Source organism: Vollenhovia emeryi, unplaced genomic scaffold (genome assembly GCF_000949405.1).
Source record: "Vollenhovia emeryi isolate VEMERY1.0 unplaced genomic scaffold, V.emery_V1.0 DF939130.1, whole genome shotgun sequence".
NCBI lineage: Eukaryota > Metazoa > Arthropoda > Insecta > Hymenoptera > Formicidae > Vollenhovia > Vollenhovia emeryi.
In genome coordinates this window covers 2,601,635-2,625,165 of record NW_011967236.1, presented here as the reverse complement: position 1 = coordinate 2,625,165, position 23,531 = coordinate 2,601,635, and the positions used below count along the sequence as shown (strand labels likewise).

General features: G+C 43.0%; 1 protein-coding gene across 7 annotated transcripts in view; it reads right to left on the bottom strand.

Annotated features, from left to right (window-relative positions):
• LOC105568356 (lachesin-like) overlaps nucleotides 1-23,531 on the bottom strand; it is a 286,391-nt gene that overhangs the window by 39,063 nt on the left and 223,797 nt on the right. For 6 of the 7 annotated variants that reach the window (XM_012023968.1, XM_012023966.1, XM_012023967.1 and 3 more), the window contains 4 exons: nucleotides 16,298-16,426; nucleotides 9,790-10,074; nucleotides 9,238-9,300; nucleotides 2,530-2,688 (listed from right to left, as the gene is read on the bottom strand). In XM_012023968.1, coding sequence (XP_011879358.1) covers nucleotides 2,530-2,688; nucleotides 9,238-9,300; nucleotides 9,790-10,074; nucleotides 16,298-16,426 — 636 coding nt within the window. The remainder of the gene's footprint in view (nucleotides 1-2,529; nucleotides 2,689-9,237; nucleotides 9,301-9,789; nucleotides 10,075-16,297; nucleotides 16,427-23,531) is intronic. The other variant, XM_012023969.1, reaches the window with a different exon arrangement.

Here is a 23,531-nt window from a genome sequence, read left to right as displayed (position 1 = left end):
CGCGCTGGTATTCGTTGATTCTCAGTAAAGTGGAGATAAATATAACACCTTTGTTGCAGTTTCATGATTTCTTTATGACAGATTGCATTAAAAAAATGGAATATAATAAATAACGAAATACAGATTTTAAAAAATATATAAAAGTCTCTGTTATAGGAAAACTGTTTCCTTGGTGTCTTTAATGCAAATGCAAATTATTGATTGTTTGTCTTACTAAATTTTTAAAATAATTCTTGACAATTTATTATTTTATGTTGGAATTTGTTCGTTTCGAAGTAGAACGAATATATTTTCCAACTATCAGGAACGTGTATGTATACATTGCAACTACATTAGCTAATCATACGTTTGAATCAACATACTTATTATGTAAAGCATGAGTTTTCCTGTAGGATTGAAATATTCATAACTTTACGATTTATATGCGCGATTTCCAGCATTTTCATATAAGGCAATACAATTTTAAAATATTGATAAATTTTGCATTAATATTACACATTTTTATAGCTCACTAAACAACAAAAGTGATAAAATTTTTAGTCTTTAAATAAAAACAATTATTTCGTTTTATCGAATACATCGATTATTTCTATAATATAACGAAAGTATACATTACAAATAAAAGCACAAGCTCGTTATTATAAGCAATAACAATTATTCGGTATCACGGCCGACTAAATGGTTATTCGAGTACCTTACATCCTTCTCGCTCGTCATTTATATCGGCCGTGATAAAAATAATAGTCATGCCGGTTACCGCGTTAGTGATTTCGATGATTTTTTGATAATCTTGGAAAAACTTATGATGCCCACGTGGTGATTTTTGTGATTTAGCGTTTAGCCTTGTCTTGATGTGGTAAAATATTACACCGCTAACAACCCCTAATGAATGAAAACAAATTGCGGACACACATGCAATGCTTCACAGTTGACACGCATTTGCCATATAATAACACCCTACAGATTTTGTTATGGATGGTGCATGCGTGGCCGTCCGTATCGCAATAACAAAGTAACAAATGTTTCAATGAAAATTGACGTTCGTTACTTGGCTTAATATATCTGTGCACGTGACGACGTGTACCGCACCACTGAATACCGTATTGCGCCAAGTCATTTTTTTCCTCCGCGTTCGCGAAATTAACCTGGCGCGATTTATTTGAAAGCGCAATTAATCTTATCGAGTTTAACGCGAGCAATCCGCCGCGAGTTTGTTACGAAAATGCAAATTTGACTACGAAGTTTCCAATTTATTCGAAGAATTACGTAAAACAGAAGAAATAAAAAAAAAGAATTGTTTACGAGAGTACTCTGCATTTTCAAAGCTGTACCAGTAAAAGTCGAATTGCCGTAATTCCGCATTGTTTGCGCGATGTTATCATATATAAATATGAGAGATCTTGTGATTTTGCATAACTGTGCGAATAATTTGAGAATGAAAAAGAATAAAATTGGGCAAATAAGGAAATTATAAGAAGCGAATATGTCGCTTTATTTACTGCTAGTTAACATAATCATGATGGCCTACATTAGTCATTAAGGAGTAAACATCTTATTAAGGGTTCCTGGCACGCTACGCTTCCGCCCTAAATTTAATGGCGGCGGAACGAAATGGCTTTTCAGGCCATTTCGCTAAAGCTCGTTATCTCGTTAACAATCGGAACGCTTATTCGTGTATTTCGGGCTTTGTCACGACTGCATCTTATCACGACACCACGAAAAGGAGATCGAGATATACAGCGATAATTACTTTATAGATCTTTATATGAGTGGATTTTTATATGAGTCACGTTACACCCGGAGAATATCTCAGGTCTATTTTTATACTTTGTCTATGTATGAAGCCTTAATTTCCTTAAACACGAAGAATCGTTTTAGTCTTCGTATCAGATCTTATTGTAATTTATGCTAAAAATTTGAGCCGCGATCGCTTTCAGATCCCGTTTGATAAATTTGCTTTTAAAATATTTTTCTGTATATCTGGAACATCCCTATATCTCGCCAGTGTACATAAAGTGCAGTCAATACTGTCGGACAGAGATATATCTCTTTTTCAGCCCTACGAATATGGCGGACATGCACATATGAAGTAACTCTCTGTATCCTAAAAAAAGAAGGCAAAGATATATCTCTCTCTTCTTAGGTATACGAGAAAGACAGATACATTTCTGTCGCAGTTGCAAATTTTTCTCAGTTCATGTTTATAATGTATTAATATTACAATCATTCTCGTTATTTCCGACATTGATAAATTCTGCGCCGTTCTAACGGGGGTGATTTATCTCGGAATACACGTGCGGTTTATGATTTTCGCGACGGCCTGCATATCCGGGTGCATGGTGCAGAATAGCGCATGAATGTCGCTTGCGTCTTATTTCCGAAACCAGATTGGTGCCGCGGGAGCGGGAGTGGGCGAGGTCGAATGATGCTAGGACGCGAACGAAAGAGACGCTTAAAAGGGCAGCCGCGATAATTAGAGAAGAAACGGGAAAGCAGAGGGAGGGCCTGGTGAGAGAATGCAAGCCTCACCTGTACTTTCGCCACCACGTAGCTTCTGCTCGGGCCTCTCGGGCCTCTCGATTCTCTCCTCACTCGGTGGTCTCTCTGTCCTTTTCGGATAGTAGGGGTTGTACGACGAGGGCCACACGGTGGTCAGCCTTTTTGCTGGCGGTGGCGTGCTCGGTCGTCCTGAAAATAGATTAGGACCTTTCTCATCTAACCCAGGCACTCTCCTGTTTGCTTCCTTTTTTTTTACACCCGCCAATAATCCAGTCCAGCACGTCCCCTTTCTTTCTCTCTTTTTTTCCCCCGTGCTTCACGTTCCTGCATTTGATTTTATCGCGTATGTGAAATATTATGCGCACTATTCTACACCATACAAGGCCGCAGCAGCAAAATTGCGCGAGATGATGGAAATTTAACTGATGCGGTAACGCGATAGGATTACGTATTACAGGTGGATACAGATATTTTGTATAGTGAACATATAGAGACACGTGGGTCAGCTTCAAACTTTAGAGCGGATTAAGTTTACAAAATTCATTCTTTTCTGTATCTATTCATCTAATACATTTATTCATAAATAAATTGCATTATTCGTATATATTGAATAATGTTAAATAATAAGTACAAAAACTTTGAAAATTTGTGTGTAAATTGGAACAATCGAACTATTAATGTAATCTAATTACATTAATATTTAACTAAAAGTCTAATTAAATATTTCTCTTCTTTCTAGTACACAGTTTATAATTTATAAAGGAATGAAAAAAATCGAAAGAGAACTCCTTCTCTCTATATTTGTATTATAGTTACTTTACGCTTAATTTTTGCTACATAGTAGCTACGTTCTCGGCTGCTCCGTCATTCCTAACAAGCGAAATTTAATTTATAACAGATGCGACAGAAAACGTACGCGCGCAAGCATGTGGTGGGCGCAGGTTTGATGAATTCTACGAGCTTCTTTGAAATCGAGCCAAGTTCAACTTGTTGCGTTCGATGCCGACGGACGTTCCATTGAACAAAATGCCTTCTCACGAGAGAACCTCGCGGCAAAAAAAAATAAGAGAACTGAATCGTGGAAAGTGCCTGCAATACTATACAAAGTGTCCACTTCGAACATCAATCGGTTACCACTTAACGAATGATTTCATCCCATACAATTCTCAGAAATAATTCATAATATTTTTTTCAAGTATATTTTTAATTGTCGGTCTACTTTTAATACCGACGATCACTGTAATTATCCCGATGAGTTGTTACTTTTTAAATGATTTTTAAGAAAACAAAAAAGAACCGATTGCTTCGTCTATTTTGTAAAGTCCGCTGGAAAAAAAATTTAATTTCATGTCAAATATAACAATTTTCGAATTATAGTCTTAAACATTAACGTAATCTTGTCAGAAGTAATAATTACCTAATTAATAGAAATGAAATAATTAACGAAGTAGCGAAGCGATCGTTATGAGTGAAACCAAGGCTGTTGTTAATTGATTTTAGTTGTAACTAGTCTACTAAATAAGTTCCTCGGCAGCGTAATCGCATAATGTTCAGCAAACGCTTCTTCCCATAAGACAATGCGTCTGCCGCGTCTAATTCGATTATATTATCAACAATATAAGATTATGCTAGGCGCGCTGGCGCTCTATCTTTGTAAATATGAAAGTGCATCCCGGGAGGGTCGCATCCTTCTCTAGTAGTAGATTGAAACTTTACTTACACGATAATTCTATACAATGCGTATCAACCCGGGGTGTAATTCAAGTTGATATTCGCCACGGGGCCTGTATACTTCTACTGCACGGAGACCCGCTCTGTGCGACTTGGTAGCAAGATGCTTTGACGCTTATTTCGTTCCTCATAATCGTGAAGATTATTCAAACTACCATCGTTCGCGGTCCCGCGCGTGTCGTTCGTCGATGTGATCTCGAAAACTATGCCGCGAAGTAATTCGAAGTGTATAAATTATGCGACTCTATAGCTTATTCGAAAAACGCCTTGTTTTATTTCAAATTGTTACAAAGTACCACCAATTGTATACTTTTCAAGGCAATAGTGTAAACCGCCGAATGAAATTTTTACACAGCAAAATCAAAGAGGAAATAGTAGTAAAATTTTCTTGGTATTCATCTTACACTCGAGATTATGACAATTTTGATACGAGACATTTCAGAGCGTATCCTCTGAATACTGATAAAAATTAGTAAATACACCAAAGAAACGTATTTAAAGCGTTCGGCGCGCACGAACGTTTCTTAATTAATTCCCGAGCTGTCTGCATCTACCTCTCTTGAGTCGCTTTCACTCGACTGAATTCTACTGCTCGGCGGTTAGGCTGACAATGCTCCATGCACATTCCTATCTCTCTCCGACAGCTCTCTTTTTCTTTCTTCGTTAAACCCTACAGTCTTTCTGGTTTGCAAATAAGCGACCCTTTAACCCACCCAGCCTCCAACTTGGGCACTAAAAAGTTTTCGAATAAAAGTTTAAATACGCCCCGGACAAACTTCGCCTCGCAGCTTCTTCGCGACCCCCTAACAATATGGCAGCTTCTGGGTCACCTGCCGCGAAAACGCGTGGGCGCATCTTTATATTTACGTCTACGTACTCTGGCTGCGCAAATAGGTACACTCGTTAACATTCTCTTTTCTGCCGGCAAAATCACAACGGGGCTCGTATCTCATCCGGCCTACCCTCCTTTTGTTGTCCTTTCGTGCATCGCGGGCTTGTTTAGCAAGTTTTGAAATAACTCGTTGAAAATTTAAGAGTCTCTCGCGGCATCTCTTCCAAAGTGCCGCGGCGAGCGTCAAGAAGAATTTGTTTCGCGAAGACGGAAAACGGGCGAGAGAGAAGAGAGGACGAGCAGGGGAGGAAGCAGATTCGCGAGCGCAGTTGAGAAAAGTAAAATGGCGAGATGGCATTATTAATAGTTTTGATCCTCGATTTATCAAAGTCCCAGTCGCACATCTTCCTACACTTTTTCGAGAAATGACGTGCGCTCTCGAAGCACTTTTAAAAGTATCACATTTTTTCTCAACAGAAAATCCTTTATGAAATGTACTTTAAGTAAAGCGTAACTAGCTTGGCAGTTGCTTTACAACTCTTAGGTAGATCTTTTCTTTTATATTCTATTTTGAACTTGAAGACTTATATCAGAACAGTCTATAACAAAAAGTCTATAACAAAGCTTCAATTAAGACTTTCACTTTGTAACTTCGCTCAACAGAATTTGATCTGCAATCTTAACGAACGAATCGAATCTGATAAAACGAAGAAGTTCTCCGTGACTTTTCAATCAATATAAAATTGAAAGGAAAGAATTTGGGACAGAATCTAAATAATTTCATTCATTTTCATTTAACTATATATCTACATAAGATGTCAATATGCCAATACGCAAGACAGATTTTATAAAAAAAAAAATGAGCCATATTTTAAAAAGTGTCCTAACATATGCCACAAGATCCTTTTTATAAATTATAAATTTATCATGTTCTTTCTCTTTAACGATAATCACTATTTCAACTGGTTCATCATTAAAAAGAAGAAAACTATAGATTCATAATTTGTATAATACATTTTAGGCATGATTTTTAAATTTACATCTTATATCTACGTTATTGAATCCTCCTGTAAATATGACATTTACACGTAAAATTAATATTTACATTCGTTTCGCACTGTCTTATTTAACACACTTATATCTGCAATAATTCAAATGAATTTTAAAGTAGAATTTTTTCTCTTTATTTCAATATACGCTATTCTAACGTTTAGTGCATGTAATAATTGATCGTATGTTTTTTTTGACGTGATAATCTTATATCAGATATTGCATGTCATAATGTATGAGCGCACAGTCTAATGCCAGAAATAATTCTGGCCTCCTTATCGGAATTTAATTAATTACGATCGAGAGAATCGATAAGTGTAAGGCAACTGGTATGCAGGAATTATTAAGCGTCGCATATATTCTCGATGAACTAATTCCAATCCTTTTTCTTACAACACTCGCTTATCCCGAGAACAAAGGATAATTTCGTATTACTTGACATTCAAGCAAGGTTATTTTACCATGGCGCAGACGTATCATTATTAATTCGTATTAAAGGTTCCGGCGGAAATTAAGGAAGATGTTTCTGTTAACCTATTCTCAGTATAAGAAAGGATACGGACTATAGTGTTGCTTGGCATTACATTTGATATACATACATATCTAATTTCAAATGTCTCGTTTTATTAAACTGCGGTATTTTAATTTCTCTAGTATTTTTGGCGTATTTAAATTGTGTCCAAGAAATAATTAAATTGAAAATTATTACAAAATTGTAATTCGAAGCCATGTATAATAATAATAATTATTCACCTTCATTTCGTAACATATCGAAAAAAGGAATATATTAAAAATGATTATACCCGTTAGCAGAAATAAGACTGCGATTCGAATCGCGAATGAACATTGTACGCCTAACAGACTGTTGAAGTGCTTTTTGGAAAATTAGATTCTTCTTATATAATTTCGCGATCTCCTCGGTTTTTTTCTCTAGAACGGTAGCGTTATCTAGTATCTAGATCGCGCCAGCGCCAACAATGCAATCTCAGTCTGTGCTGTGGACCTAGTATCTCGCAGCGACGTCAGTAATTGAATTTTAAATGCGCTTAATTAGGTCACTGGTTAAACCGCCGATGTAATATCGCAATATAAAATTAAAATCTGCGTTCTCCGATCTGAACAAGCTGGAAGGGTAAATTTTGATTTATACCGCGCGAACGTAATGAAAATCTTGGCATAGATCAACATCATTTTTCATAATATCAAATTGTGCAGGTACGCCGTTTGATTTACCGAAAAGCGTGATAAACGATTATGCGTGTTTCACACTTTTCGTATAAAGAATTTGTCGATTTCCTTAATATCTTCACCCCGTCTTTCACGCAAAATTACTTTTTCGCTGGATCGAATATTCCCCTCGTCGTCTCGGATGACTTTTGATATGTCGTCGCATGCATCCTGCATTTCGAATCGCAGATCGTTCCGTAAATGGCGTAATCTTATCTGCGCAGATAAGACGAACGGCAGTTCCATTGGAAACTGCTAGGCATTTAACGTCGTGTTCGTGAGTTATTGCATACCTCGACTAGGTCATTAATAACCCCGTAGTATTAAGATTGATTCGGAGAGAAAGAGAGAGAGAGGAGGGGGGGGGGGCAAGGGGAGAAGAGAGACGAACGCGACGCGTCCCTTGCCGATTTCGCCAAAGTTTCTCGTAATATTTAATCAGTAGTCGAGGCCATACATTATGGTAGCGTTGTCTCGTCTCGCTCGTGAAGTATTTGCATCTGCGGCTGAGTCGTTAATACGGTAAATTGCATTAACCGAGGAAAACGGGGGGGGGTACGTCGGAGTTACGGCGACGCTTCTACTCGCGCGGCGCGAGACATCTCCATCGTACGAACGTTTTCGATTACCATTATTTGCACGTACGTTCGCGCGCCCCGTTCGTCTCGGCTCGCGAAGAAATCGCGCGTCGGACTTACGCCTCCGACGCCCGTAAATCTCGGTTACGATCTTCCAGCTTTTACGATCGCCGGGTCGCGAGAAAATTCAGCCGTGGCGACGTCGATATATCGAGGCGAGCGACGCCGCGGCTTCCCGCCCGCGGAAAATTCGCGAATAATAGTTATTCATTACGACAGTCAGTTCCTCTCCCCCTGGACGCTTCGAAATAACGATAATCCACCCTAGCGGCCGGCGGGCCCGGCACGGTAAAATTGCGAAGCTTAATGGCGGTAATACCGTCGTGGCCGAGCCTTGTATGGCGTTAATAATGCAGTATATTGAGATTGGTTTCGCGTGGCCGAGGAGGGGAAAACGGAGAACACACCGAGGCAGCGGAGCCACAGGGACCTGACCTAGGCATCTGCCCAAGTTATTCGCCCCGTTTTAATAATACATGAACGCGCCAATGCGCGTGGACTAGCTGTGCGCCTGATATAAAGACTCAGGCCCGGTTTCGCCGGCGTCGCTTAACTTTGGACTTGGTTTAATTCGTTCTTTGTCCCTTTCCAACTGTTACTTTAGAAAGAGACAAACACGAATTGAACCAAAATTAAAGTTAAGCGATGCTTGGTGAAACCGGGCCTAAGGGCCAGTTTCGCAAACGTCGGTTAACCGTTCAGTCAACTGCCTATCTTTTTCTGTCTTCTAAGAAGAGACAGAGAATCGATTAACCCGAGGTTAGCAGTTAACGATGTTTGTGAAACTGGTCGTACCTCCGCTAACACTGTACTTTATTCGGAACGGTGCGAAACATCCGAGCAATTCCCCTCGAAGAACGATTCCCCATCATTTGACCGGCGTGACTGCTTTGTTTGTTCGGACACGGTTAAACGAACGATTCTTTAGGAAATTAAAAAGTGACTGCGACACCTTGAAATTGCCGTCCTCTCGGCGCTGTCTAAGTGCTATCGACGACGAAGGCCCGAAGATACAAACTGTTACTTATACCCCTGATTGAACGTTACTCTTTTTCCCTCTGGTGAAACGCACCTACGGCATCGCTTCTTCGTTCGCGATCGAACGCAGCGAAGGAGATGAGAAAGCACTTTAAGGTTCTACGATTTGGGTATAAAATGTGGATAATGAGTTTGCCTTCGCGTGGGAATTGTTAGAGGATCGCCCGCCAGTAATATCGATTTTCGAATCGTCGGAATGCATATATTCAATAAGATTCTCACCTTCATTGTTGGCGCTGCTCTTGATCTCCGTCGCCTTCGGTGCCGCCGACGGCTTCGGAATAGCTGAAATAAAAATCGTTCGTCTTTAATGACGTCGTATAACTTCCTTAAATATCGGCCAATAAATTTAACTCGAACTCCGCCGCCTTATTCATATTTTAACCGGGTGGGTCATCTTATCTCCGAGCGGCGGCAATTGCACGGGCCCCGGGGGCTGTGGGGGGGCGGAGGGGGTTATAACGGCGCGAGGGATGGCGCGAGACATCTCCTCTCTCGGCGATTTAACCGCGCCGATTTACTGCTAACATCCACTCGGCTTTAAATAAATCTTCGACTCGGGCGAAATTAAACAAAGGCTCGGAGAATTCGCGATTTATGGAAGTCGTTTTACTTTTAAATTATTCACGTCGCGAATACCACGTCCGCCGGTGTCGCGCTATAATATCCCGTATAGCAAACACACCGCGGCGGTAGATGCATAATGATAGCGGGCGCAGGAAAAAAAATTGTTTATCCGGACACGAACGGGCTAGAAAATGCACGTCAGCTTACGGTATAATCTGATGGATCCCTCCGTCTCGCCCAGCGAGTTTTTGCTAATGCACCGGTAGCTACCAAAGTCACTCGCTGTCAAGTTTCTGATGGTGAGTCTCATGTGCGCGCGGTAGCTGTTCTCCATGATATTCGTCGTGTACTTCTCGTTGGAGAGAATCATCTCATCTCCCAGAAACCAGTAGCTCATGGCGCGGGGATAAGCTTCCGTGTGACAGTCGATCGTTACGTTGGTGCCAGTTGGCGCACCGACAAGCTGATTCGGCACGAAGATCATTGGGGAAACTGTAACGTTAAAGAGAGATTTATTACAACCTGTTTTACACTGGTTTTATTTATCGTTACGTAATTTCAAATCGATTTTCTACGCCACGCTCCGTTTGAGCGCGTCAACGTGCACGCAAAAAGATCCTGTCCGTTAAAATGGGATTTTAGTCGTGGGAAAAAATAATTTGTTATTTGTAAAACAACGTAAGCTGTACGCAAAGAAAAATACATAGCTTCATAATCAATTCTTCCGGCGAATCCACAACGTGAGAAATTTTGCGGTTTTATACGCTGTCAAATTTGTAGTGTTAAATTTAACTCGATGAGTAGCCGCCACTGCTGCCACTCCAAATGTCGTTCAATTTAAACAATGGAGTTGAAAGAGTCCATAAAACGGTTTGAATAAAAGATGTAGTTGTATTTTACCTGCAATTTGCGTTAGAACAATAAACTTTGCTACGCGCGATAGATACAAGTAACAACATATTGAGTAGCAGCAGCGGCGACTACCCATCGAGTCAAATTTGACTCATCGAGTCACTACAAATTTAACAGTGCATACGCGTAAAATGTAGAGCAAAGTCCTCTATTATGCGACAGACTTTTAATACGAGATAGCAAATTTTCAACATCAAAATTTTTATCAAAAATCTTTATTCGCGACGATTACGCGATCTAACAATGAATTCCACTAAACAGACTTCACTCCAAGGGTAATAAATTCACGATGAAGCCTGACGATGCCTATTCATTTAGAAGGAACCCTACTGTCTCATATTAGGAGCTTACCTCATAATAGAGAACGTTCCTCTGTATAGACATTTTAGCGGCGACGCGTATTAAAACGTACGCGGTTTACGAGTGGTCCCTTAATTATCCGCGACGTACAATCGCTACGCGATAAGATTAAAGACCGCGCCGCGACGTAACATTGAGTTTTCCCGCAATGCAGACACGACGGATCAAGTTTGTATTTTCCGGGATGGCGTTCCGCAAAATGCGCCACGGTCGGGAAACGAGTTGGGAACAAAGTCTATTATGGTTACAAGTCTAACGCCGGCGTTAAGGTTACGCAATGAAGAGTTAAGGCCGCGCGAGAACGACGTCGCTTGCGCGGATGTCGCGACGGTTCCGTCTTTACACCCTCCGTATTCGCTCCCCGCCGCGCGGGTCCCGCGCCATTCCGGACGAACAATTTTCTAACTCGGCAACTAAACCAGAAACGGCTCCTTCTTCGTTTCGAATTAATCCAACGTCGGATGCGCGCTCGTATACGCCCGCGACGTTGGTGGCAGGCGTGCGCTTTGGTAACGGGTTAAATTAAAGTTGCAAACTCCGTCGGCGGGTTGTATGATACAATAAGGGAATAATAATGCGTTCATAGACGGGCGCCGGTGTAAAACGACACCGGGTGCCGAGAGCTCGTTATACCCTCTAACGAGGAGAATCGCATCCAATGTGTTCCGGATAAGCCGACGAAAGCGTGCGTTTTTCTCAAACCGCCTCCTTCGTGCGCCTTGATCGGCCGCGGCGACCTACGTCGCGGAAGGAAACGTTGCCGTCGATCGGACCCGCCCAATCCAATATTATCCGTTCAACGGCCGGCGTTACGGGTGGATAATAAATTTAATAAACGCCTCTAATGAAACGCGATTCTCAATTAAACCTTCCTAGCTCGCCACACTTTCCATCTGTGGACAACTGCGGGGCGGAGATGCATGGAGGCGCAACGCAGCTGTGTCTGAATACGGCAGATATAGACGTAATCGATGGTAGGGAATATGGAGAAGTGTGCATTAATTAAAGTCAACGGTGGCAATTTGTGGATTTGTGGTAAGCCGGCATGCAGCGCCGCGGACTGCGCTGATGTACAGGCGTGGTCAGGTGATCATGACTCTACGAATGCGCGTCGTTTATCGTGCACATCATCCCTCGTCATCCCGACGGGCATTTTTTGTCGTTATCAATTAGGTGAAGAAAGGCATTGTACATTTCAGATTTTGCGCGGAGAACGTCAACACGCGTCTGTGCCTTTGTTAAAAATTAACTAAAGTCCGGCCGGAAGAAAAGACCGCAATCGCATTTTACGCCACAATTAAATAGCGCGATGCGTAATAAGCTTCGATTCACCAGCCAAATATACACACCTTATGGCAGATATTCCAAAATATCCCTGTCGAATCTCGTTTAAAAGTCAAACTATTATCCCCGTGCATTTTCAGCCGGGACTTATTGTCCGTAATTTATTGCTCGGTATTGAAAATATTCTAAAACTGAGTTATAATATTAAATATTTCTCTCGAACCTTTAACCTTATCGACGGGGAATAAAATTGTACGGCTGACAGTCCGCGGCCATTTATTACTGCCGTCCTCCGTACTTCGGATGCATGCAACTTTAATAATCGATGTAAATAGCGCGCCCGTCAATTACACGCTCCTATCGCGAAATCTCGCCGTGACTCAGCCGCGTCGTACTCGTAATTACATGGCCAATTGAAAAAGCAGGGATATCATATTCTCATTGCAGCAGCGGGAGACTGTCCCGGCTCGCTTATCACGCTCGCCCACCGGCGGGAACAACCGCCGCCTGAATTGTCGCGTGTACCCAGGCAGCAACGTAGGCAGAGTGAAAACGCAGTGGGGTGAAGGTAGAGGGGGGGGGGGGTAAAAAGTCAACTCACTAAATCGTGCATGTCTCATCAACATGCCTGATGAAGTAGGTTACTACTTGCGGAGATGGCACATGGAAGCCCCGCGTGCATTCCAACCGAATTATGCGCCCGTATCCGCGCGTTTTCCTCCTCCCGCCCTCCTCTCGCCGTGCTTTATGCAGCCGCTACAATTTTGCCCGCGTTGCAACGACGAGCACGCTGAAAACGCGCGACGTACGGGCCCGCGCGCCGCATAACCGTCCGATTGTAAGCGAGAGTCCATGAAAAACCCCGTCGTGTCCACACGTCTTTGTCGCTAGAACGAATATACAGGCCTGGGACAACTCGAGTTCATCTTCAGCGATAAACGCCTCGACGAAAAACACGGGATAAATCTTTTCCCGCGGTCCGGCAAGCGGCAACCCGAGCTAAATAAACGATCACAGGTGGAATTCGCGAGGTGAGTTTGCGGGATATAATTTTATTGTCTCGCGCGGATCTCATTTCCGTATATATTGTGTAATCGGACTAATGAACTGCAGTATGATGATTCGTATTATTAGGTATTGTTAAAGCATGAATTACTCAATGTAATATAAATTCGGTTTGTTATCTCTCGCTCATTACGTCCCTATTTATTGCGCATTTCATAATGGGACGTAGGAAACCTCGTAGAAAACTTGCCAAGTAGTATTACTGTTCGATTCTCGGTTGGAATTTATACAATGTCTCCGTCGAGGGGATGCAACGTTACGGCGAATGGTTGTTAGACCTCCGATTCCGGAAGAGAATCCTGGCGTCTTACATTGATCGAGCGCTCTTTCCATCTTCTTCCTTCTTCTTCTTCCACACGAAGTATCTGTCTCTCAATGCCTCTGCATTCTTTTCACATTGTGGCAGGTAAACAAAATTTGGATACGAAATTCGTCGCGTTCGCGATAATCTTTGAATATCTAATTCTACTTGTAATTCGGTAAAGGGAAGAATTAAATCGTGAATTGTTCAACGTAACTAAACGGACAAGTAGGGCAGAAATAGGAAAGTGTAAGAGAACTTCTGTGCGAGAATAAGTAATGCGCATACAACTCTCGCCGCTTGGCAACTTGAAGTAAAGTCATAATTGTATTCCGCACTGATTTTAGAGCACGTTATATCACATTATAAAGTATGAAAACATACACACCTATTATGTATAATTTGCAAAGAAGTAAAATAATGTACAGAGTGTTACGTAATACCCGCCTCACCTCTTATTTACGAATAGAACGGATTAGACTGATTGTGAGATGAAAAGTCCTCTACCATTTTGCAATTTTCGCAATGGCTAACGAGTTATTAATTATTAAAACTCGCTGTCTTAGCCCGGCGAGATGCGGCCGTCCCGCGATCGACATTGCTAGGCGCGCGGGGAGTTAAGCTAAGACTCCATAAACGCGTTGAGCTGTGCCAACGCGTGCGGCAACGAATCAAAAGATTTTTATTTCAACGCAGGAAGCTTGCGGCAAGCTTCTGATTGGTCTATGGAGTATTAGCTTTATTATATGTAGCCCTTGCCGTGTGTCATAAACAATTCCCCGCGCACCTAGCAACGTCGATCGCGGGACGGCCGCATCTCGTCGCGCGCTTGAATTGGACGGGCTAAGACAGCGATTTTTAATAATTAATAACTTAACTATTACGAAAATTGCAAAATGGTAGAGGACTTTTCGACTCGGTCTAATCCCCTCCATCCGTAAATAAGAGGTGAGACGGGTATCACATAACACCCTTACTCCTAAAAGATTTCTAATAATCTGTCGACGGCGTATGTTTTACAAACTCCGTTGCCAAAACAAAAGCCGAATGCGGACACAGATGGCTATGGTTTTGATGTGGGCTTCCGATGAATCTACTGCCAATCTGTTAACATTTCGCTGACTGGGAAGTTGTAAGCTGCAGCTTCCAAAGGAAAAAAAAAGCAAGTTCAGGCCGGAGCAGCGGTAACGACGCAACTAATGCAATGCAGAACTGTATCAACTAGCGCGTGCCGTGTGTAGCAGTTAAAAAATTAATATACCATCATAGATCGCTATCGTTGCTGCAGCTATACATATGTATAATGCTGACTAAGGTGTCGACTAAAAAACAACCGTAACGTTGGCGCGCCATCGATCGTCCTGCGCGCACGAAGGGGAGAGAATTATGCCGTCAATCAGATCGCGTTGGAGAATTTCCCACGGCTCGCCCGTGTCATTACGTACATTCAACTTTTTACCGATGCGGCGTCCCGCAAATCCCTACACGCGTACGTGCGCCGCGGCAACGAGGGGGCGTGGACGCACGCGTGTGCCGGGCGCGCGGAGACGATCTCGGAAGCGTCCGCTATGACCCGGAACGCGCCGCATCCGCGCGCGGAAAACCGATGTTTTATCCCGCTCGTCTAAATAAAATATGTCCCCCGCCTCCTAAATATTCAAGAGATACCGCCCGGTCCTGCGCCGTAACGTACCGTTCCTTCTTCCCTCAACAACGACGCCGGGGCGCCCCGGCCGCCCCGCGCGCACGCACACCGACGCGGATGCAGGCATACGAAGTGACACGAACGAATGAAACGCATAAAAGGGAAAAATGACCAGGGCCGACGGGACGGCTTGCGCGCGGCTTCCAGTATTTCCCCCGGGCTTTCCCGACGGCGTTTCCCTCTTCCCCTCCCCCCGCCCCCGTCCCTCCGACGCGCCGCGGATCCCCGTGGATCTACCCTTTCCGTGCCTCTTGTTGTCTGGTACACGTATTTGGTGCGGAGCACGTGCGCCGCTGCACAGCAACGTGTGCAGTGTGCACGCGCACGTGTGCTCGTGTTGCGCAATTCGTGAAATGAAATTTAAACAATACACGAGCGAGCCCCGGCCGTCGGATCGCGGTGAGATCGCGCACAACAACGCGTTTAAAATTTATTCGATAAATCGTCGCTGGATACGATCCAGCCGCTCCCCGACAAAGAACCCTAATTTTCACGTCGCCTCCTCCAGGAGGTACAACGAGACGCGCGCGCGCGCGCGCTGGTATTTGCGATATTTTACACGTGAACAAGCTGGGAAAATTAGGATACTTCATGAACATTTGGAGCTCACAATCACAGTAGTTCGCCGCATCCAATTAACATAATTTATTGCAGCAATTAAGTTTCCTGCAACACTTGCAACGTACCGTTGTTCCACCATTTTACGATATCGTTATTCCACGATATCTTTTTAATTCGGTGTTATTGCGTATAATTTTAACGTAAATTATATTGTTATTTATTTGTCAGCGGCACGCTGACGCCGCTGCAATAGCCGCGCCATCAACTTTCGGCTTTAGCCGGCGAATAACGTTATTGCAAGACCTCACGCGTTTCGACCGAGCCCTTGAATTAAATATCCACGTCGTTAAGCGTTTATTGCGAACATCTAGCATGTAATATCGTAAAATTATAATTATCGCGTCGCATTGCATCCCCCCCCCCCCCCGATTGCCGGCTGCACGCCATTCGTCATGAATGTGAGCACATCTCACATTTGTTACGCGGTAACGCGATAATAATGTGCGGTGGGCTCGCAACAAACTCACATTCGACATCCACGGTGATCCTCTTGCTGACCGTGGGCGGCACACCATTGGTCGCGATGCAGAGATAAGCGCCCATTTCGCTGCGTGTGATCCTCGTCAAGTTTAATTGCTCGCCATCGTACAGGGCCACTGAAACCAGAAGCGGGAATTGATTCAGCTCGGGGCGCAAATATAGTTGACGGAAACGGGCAGGCGTTATACCTTCGCGTAAGGAACTTTTCCGTCCTTGTTATCCCGTGCGAGCGAAACGAGGGAGACGGTTATGCAAATAGTTCGGTTTGACATTTAGCGTACCGCAGCTTTACGCGATGCGCGGGGCAGCTCTTAACGTTCGGAGTTAAAATTTAACACGCAAAGATGAAATGCCTCGCGACAGCCAGAGTATCGGTGTTCAAGCTAACGATGTGACTGCTGAAATATATCACGATTACGTGAGTCAAATGCAGATGTATCGACCCAGGACGGAAGTTAAACGCTATAATGCGCAACTTAATGAAGCAGCCAAGTTACAAGAAATCAGAATACGTCGTTTTTATTGCCGCGAGATTTATGCCCTCGAATATACTTTCGTCGGGCTATTACGAAAGTTGCCGGCGGAGATTTGTATTTTACAAGTAAGATTGTAGTAAAATTATGAGGAAGTCACGAAACGGGAAAAATGCAGGGATTAAGTTAATACTGGGAGTCTCTCTCATTTTCATCAAACTTCGGTTGTGCGCTTTTTTTTTCTATTAAATGTTTTTTTTCGTTGGACCGAGTTCGTGCAAAATCGCCATATGACTCGCAAATAGCTCACGACTGCACAAGTATTAGGGCCCGACTCGCGTGATCGGGATTTTCGATGTCATTATCGGTGAAGATACGTGTATTGGCTTCGTGTCTATGTTACATCAAACGGCGATTTACGACGGAACTTCCGCTGGCTCTTTATTACAGGGAAACAACTGGTGGGAGTTAATAGAGGACAGAGAGGAAAAGAAGCAAAACGATTGGCGCTCCGTGACAAGAAATTGGCGGTATATATGGGGCTACCGTTATTACCGTTGTAAGACAGAAAATGAATCGTTTGCATCTCGAGGAATAGTAATAACAGCAACTCGATTCGATATTACTGCGCTGGCACAGTAAAGTGGCGCGACGAACAAAAATCTTGTAAAAATAAAATGTGTAATATAGAACACGTTTTTATTATTACAATATTAGATTGCAAATTTTCCTCGGAGCAAAGCGGACGAGAGTTTTGCAGTTCGCGCAAATAAAAGTTATAATAATGATCATATTTTATCGTCGCGCGACGAATATATGTTAAATTGATGTGCGCAATCGGTAAATCCGCGAGGTCAGTAATGATGTTCTGTCAACATACGTGCTTAATAGGTAAACTCCGAAATGATTTATGGCTCTTCGTACAACTTTCATTCGAATCTCCAGCCATATTACGTAATAAAATACACGTAACCCGGTGTAGATGGTATCCCAGGAGGATACCACTTTTGGTAATAAATTACTGGCCGATAATGCAATTGATGGGAGAACGAAATTCGATAGACTAAGAAAGAAGTTTCTTTTTCCGACAGGAATCCGATAGAAAGAAGAAGAATCCGCTCTGGTTGTTTAGACACGATATTTACCTCTTTGTATAACGTGATACTTTCTACGGATAAATCTCAGGTTCAAATACGGTTTCACACTTGTCGAAAATTAGCAACGATAAGTGGATAAAGAAACGTTATTTCCACGATCCACGGTATCTTTCGGGACCGCATTATTGGCGTAATCGCGCAGAAAAAATTTCCGGCTCAAATGCTATTTACACTTGGATGTATCATAAAATAGGATCGATATAGCGCCAATCATATTTATTATAGAGAAAGGAATATTTTAATCTTAAATTACTCTAAAATCTAGAATAAAATGATAGTATATATCGTCTTTTGCCGAATATCGTGGTGCCAACTTCGTGCGTTGTGAGATGGAGGGAAAATTTATTCTAAACGCAAGAATATATGAACTTACATTTGCACAAGTTACTCTTGCCTCAATATAGTAAGCCCATCTTTTTTAATTCGACAGAGGAGAATAAGATTTATTGATTTTATTTCGATATCGTCTCATTTTTATACTAAATGAGGTTGTGAGAAATATGAGTGCGTCAAGAATATTTTTGTCTCAGTAACAGAAATCCTTTCCGAGGGTGCGTGTGCAGACGTATCTTACCACTATAAATATAGTTAATCGCGAGGCTCGGATTATCGCGAAAGCAATCAACGTCAATCGCACAGGCGCATCTCCATAATGACAATTAACGAAACGGACGTGAGCGATAAGAATGGATTCGGCGGCCACCTGAATCGGCGGTAGCGATACACCTTTCTCGCAGGGTGGCGTTCATAAATCTCTACCCCGGTTTACTTGGGCTTTGCTTGTCTCCTAGTCGCGATTAACCGACCCCCGGCCATTAGAGCGGGCGGCGATGTTTCTTTCACGAGACACATGCCCTGCCAGCTCTGCCTTGCCACGTGCTGCATTCACCGTAGGTCGGACGCGGCGTGCAACGCCGCCGATTGGCAGGACAAGGCACATGCCGATCGATCGATGCAAATAATTGAGAGAGAACTCCGAAGCCGAAATCCGAGCCTGGAGAACGGCGCGGCGTGGGGTCTCGTGGATACCAAGTGACGTGATAACACCCGTCCGATAAACCGTTGTTGTGCCGTGAGGCAAACGATCGCCGCCGAGTGGCCGGATATCCGTGTGCGCGTAAAAGCGGAAAAAAATATTGACGGAGGACGTAAAAACATATTTCTTCGACGAGCGCGAGCTCGATTTTCTCGCGGCTATCACGGGCGACCGTAACCGGTGAATCCCCATCGCGCTGCTTCGCTTTCGTTTAATCGCATCAATTAATATGGCGTCTGACCGCGCCGCTGTCGAGCTGCGCGCGCCAGGATTCGACATTTAATCGGATACGAGGAGATAAAACTGCCGGTAGAAATAATAATATTCGTACGATTTAATTCGGGAAAAAATTCATAAATTTCATTTCGTTCCTCTCCACGCGGCTCGTTTAACTCCAATTCAGCCGAGGAATTTCTCACGGGATAACTTTTTTGCACTCTGGATTTTAATCAATGCGTTTAATCGATGGATTTAATCAATGTATCGAAAATAATTTTGCTTTTACACCTACGCACCAACGCGTTTTAATCATGTTAAATAATTGGATACGTTTATTGTCGAAGATTACCCTCGAATTATTCTGCAAATTCGGGGAAAAAACAATTATATGCGAAAAAAATTGCCGGGCATAATATATACTGTGGGTGCCACGCGGACGTGAAAAAAAAACCCGAGAACGTATATTTTACACTCATTTACACCGATACGATTACACGGCTGCAGCGCCGAGGGTAAAAAAAATGCGGAACGAAGAACAATAATAAATTCGGAGGCCGCAGGAAGAAAGAACGAAGGGGGAAAGGGAAAGGAGTCATCAAATCCCGATGATGATTTTGCAGTTCGCTGCATGCAGCGCAAAATAAAGCATGGATCGATCGATGCGCCTCGAGCGAGCCTCTTTTAGATCCCTCGGATGCAATATGTCGGATAAAATATTTGCAATGAGTTTTTGATCGCGGTGGCACCGGTCCTTTCGATACAAGTTCATTTCGCCATCAACTCATCCGATATTAATGTATTCCGCCGTTCTTCGACGAGTCCGGGAATATTTAGATAGCGGGTAGCTCAAAGCCCGGATGCAAATCGATACATCGGATTGAGCAAACACTGATAGTTATTTTTAAGGACGATTCGCAATGAAACTTTCACTCGGCCGTATAAAAGCTCGCCTACAGAGGCAGGGACGGCATCGCATGCGAGAGATATATAAATATGTGGACTCTTGCCGATTTTAATTATTGGAGGTATCTGAAAAAAAAATTTTTTTTTTGCAACACGCGGCGTTCGACGAAAAGCTGAAACCTGTCGGAATTGCCGAGCTTTGTGAAATAATATACGCCAATGTGTACGACAAAACTGTCAAAGGAATTAATAATACATGATAAAAGTGGACGCGCGGATAGCAAAAGAATGCTTTGAACATCCGGACGGCCGATTGTGAAAATATATAATGGACAATTCGTGCAACTCGCGCGAAGCCGAAAGTACGACGTTGTCGATAAACAGTTCACGTGTGAATGTACTTCGTTACGAAAATAATAGGCGGGAGAAGAAAACCGGCATGAATTGTTACGGTAAGACAAATGTGCCTCTCCGAGACCGCATGATACGTGCCTTTTGTTCCGCACCTCTCGACGCATATTTTAGAAAGCCTCGTGATACAACATCAGAATGTTAAGGACATAAATATTCATGATGTGCTAGACTAGTTCTATAATTATCGCACTTTCCGCAGCCGATTCCGACGCGGATACAGGTGTGTGTGTGTGTCGCTACTAAAGACAATTTTATTTCGCTTTATTTCTACGTATTTTCGCTCTGTGTGCGTGATATTTGCAATCGAAGATTAAAGATCCCGACTCGTGGAAAAAGCATGAAGAGCTAATTATCCCGATTTGCGTACGTTCTAAATGTCGATATCGCGTGTAGAAATGTCATTTTATTTTCAACGCAACGAGATTACACTTGCACGTTGCGTCTATCCGCATTTACATTCTCCTCAGTAATCGGCTCCATAAGTCAGCCTTAACATCTCCATTCGTCGCGGTTTATCTTCGTTCAACATCTTTCCATTCCACAGTTCGCCCCTTGACGCTCAGCTCATCGACCGCGCCAACCAGCGTTTCCTCTTGGCCGCCGGTGCAGCGAAATAACCGGAAGCGGCCGCGCGGGATGCACGACGATGTGACACGTATAAAACGCCGAAACTAATCCGCGAAATTTTACCGCGTCACTATCCCCGCGCTGATGCGAGGCGCGCAAAGGGTATTAAATAATATTACGAACTATACCGGGGCAACGTGGATACGTATGCACATGCATGCATATGTACCTACCTACCTACCCTTCCGAAAACTTGGAGGATAGTGCGGGCGCGCGAGCGCGGTCCCGGTGCTCCGTCATGAATTTGTATGAAGCTTTAGAGGGGCTCAGATGCCCCGGAGCGCGGCTTTGCAGATGTTTGAACAGAAATTCCGGCCTTTTACGATCCTATGTGGTGCGAGCGGGACGACAGCCACGGACGGGCACGGGAGAAGGTGAGAAAGCGGACCGCGCAGGGGGGGGGGGGGTGGGGGCGGAGGGTGTGCAGGTACGAGGGATATGAAAGGCTCTCAAGTGGCCAGGCCAGACGAAGACGACGGATCGTGATGAAACTGTGTGTAACAAAATAGTTAGACGGGGGAAAATTGCGCCGGATACGGAGATTATAAAACATGCCGCACTCTCTAACGCATATTTGCGTTGACGTGTGAGAATTAGGGACCATGACTTTGAATGAAAATATTAGCTTAGAGCGCGCGAACGTTGGATTCTTTTGCACGGCTAAAGCGATGAGGAAAGCGAATTGCAGTCCAAAGTTGCCACGCAGCTGAGCGTGGTTTTACTTGTAATTATTCGGCCCAGGATACACAATAATGCAATTGCTAATTTGAAGCCAATGTAATCTCTACGTGTATCCTCGCTATTTAATTTTATTAATTGCACAAGTTCACGCAAATTCGAGTGACGCGCTCAGATTCCAGTCGTTCATATCGTTGTAATAATGTTTATACATTACCGAATATTTTCGATAGGAAAGCGAAACGGGAAAAATGGAACCATAAAGAATAGATCTTCTAGCGCAAAAACATTAACAAACAAATATTACTTTTGCGATGTCCAAAATGACGAACGACTAATTGCAGACAAAGGTACTTGATTACAACACGACGCGAAAGTAATTGGCGCTAACTAATAGTCTCTTTGATGTTATCCGACATTGCACCGTGAAATAAAAGAGAGCAATTAACGCTACAAAATATCGCAAATCGAGCCCTGTAACTTCGCCGGCTCATAAAGTGCGATAATTTTGCATATAATTATACGAAATAGTATGCACAGACGTTCGTCAGCGGTCAGCAATGCATCATACTAACGGAAACCATGGAAAATGTTTGCTTATCACGAATGTTTGCAATCCATCACCGAAATGCAAACGGTAAAGGACGATGTGGTTTTACTCGACACTGCAAATTGACGCGTGCTAGAGCGCGATGCTTTACGACAGCATGCTTTCAGGATGATTTAAAATCTTCCTTATCATCACTCTTCACTTCGAAAACGCCACGAGTAAAATATGCGAAGACAAAAAACGCGACGGCGATAGACCATTTGTAATATGAAAATGTGCCAATAAAGCTTGTTTTTCTCGTATTTTGATTTCGGGCAAACAAAATCAAAACCTGTAAATGTATTGTACAAAAATACACAAAACATATTTTCATTAGAAACCTCAATGTACCGATGAGCCCGTATCGCATATATAAATAAAAACGTGCGTCCACCAACGATAAAATTTCAATATTTATTCGAAAGGCAGTTCTTATCGCACATATAACGTACATGCATAGATATACATACACATATATACAGTACCAGCCAAAATTATATCACCTTTAGGATTTCTGAGCGTAACTTTCGTCAAAATGCATCGAATGTGCTCAAACTTTTACAGTGGACACCTGACAACAGGCGCATCTTGTACATGAAAGGTAATAAAATTCGACAAAATACGCCATGATTTTCGAATTTTTCATTCGTACATTTTAAGACTAGTCATGCTCCAAAAAATCTAAAGATGATATAATTTTGGCCGGTACTGTATATCTATATATCTATGTATTGCGTCACCCAAGTATCCAACCAGACATCTGGGTATTCGAGATGACACACAGTCCAGACAAATGTCGAAAAATAAATAAAATTTCGCATCAGTTATTAATTGCAGGAAGATAATTTTGATTGTTCAACAAGGAGTCCTTTAAACATCTAGCGAAAGGAAAGGAGCAGCGAGCTCTCCGACACAAATAAGCTCCGGGGTTGCTGCTTAGTATTCGGTAGCAGCAAATCGACATAACGCATTTCGAGAATTACAAGGATCGATCCGGGTGCAAGACGATGTATCGGTTGGTGCAACAGCCGGCCGTCGGCGTCAGGATGTAGCCGAGGAGTAGTCGGATAGTACGATTAGCCCGAGCACGGTTATAAACCGTTCCAAGTGGCAACCGAGCGATTA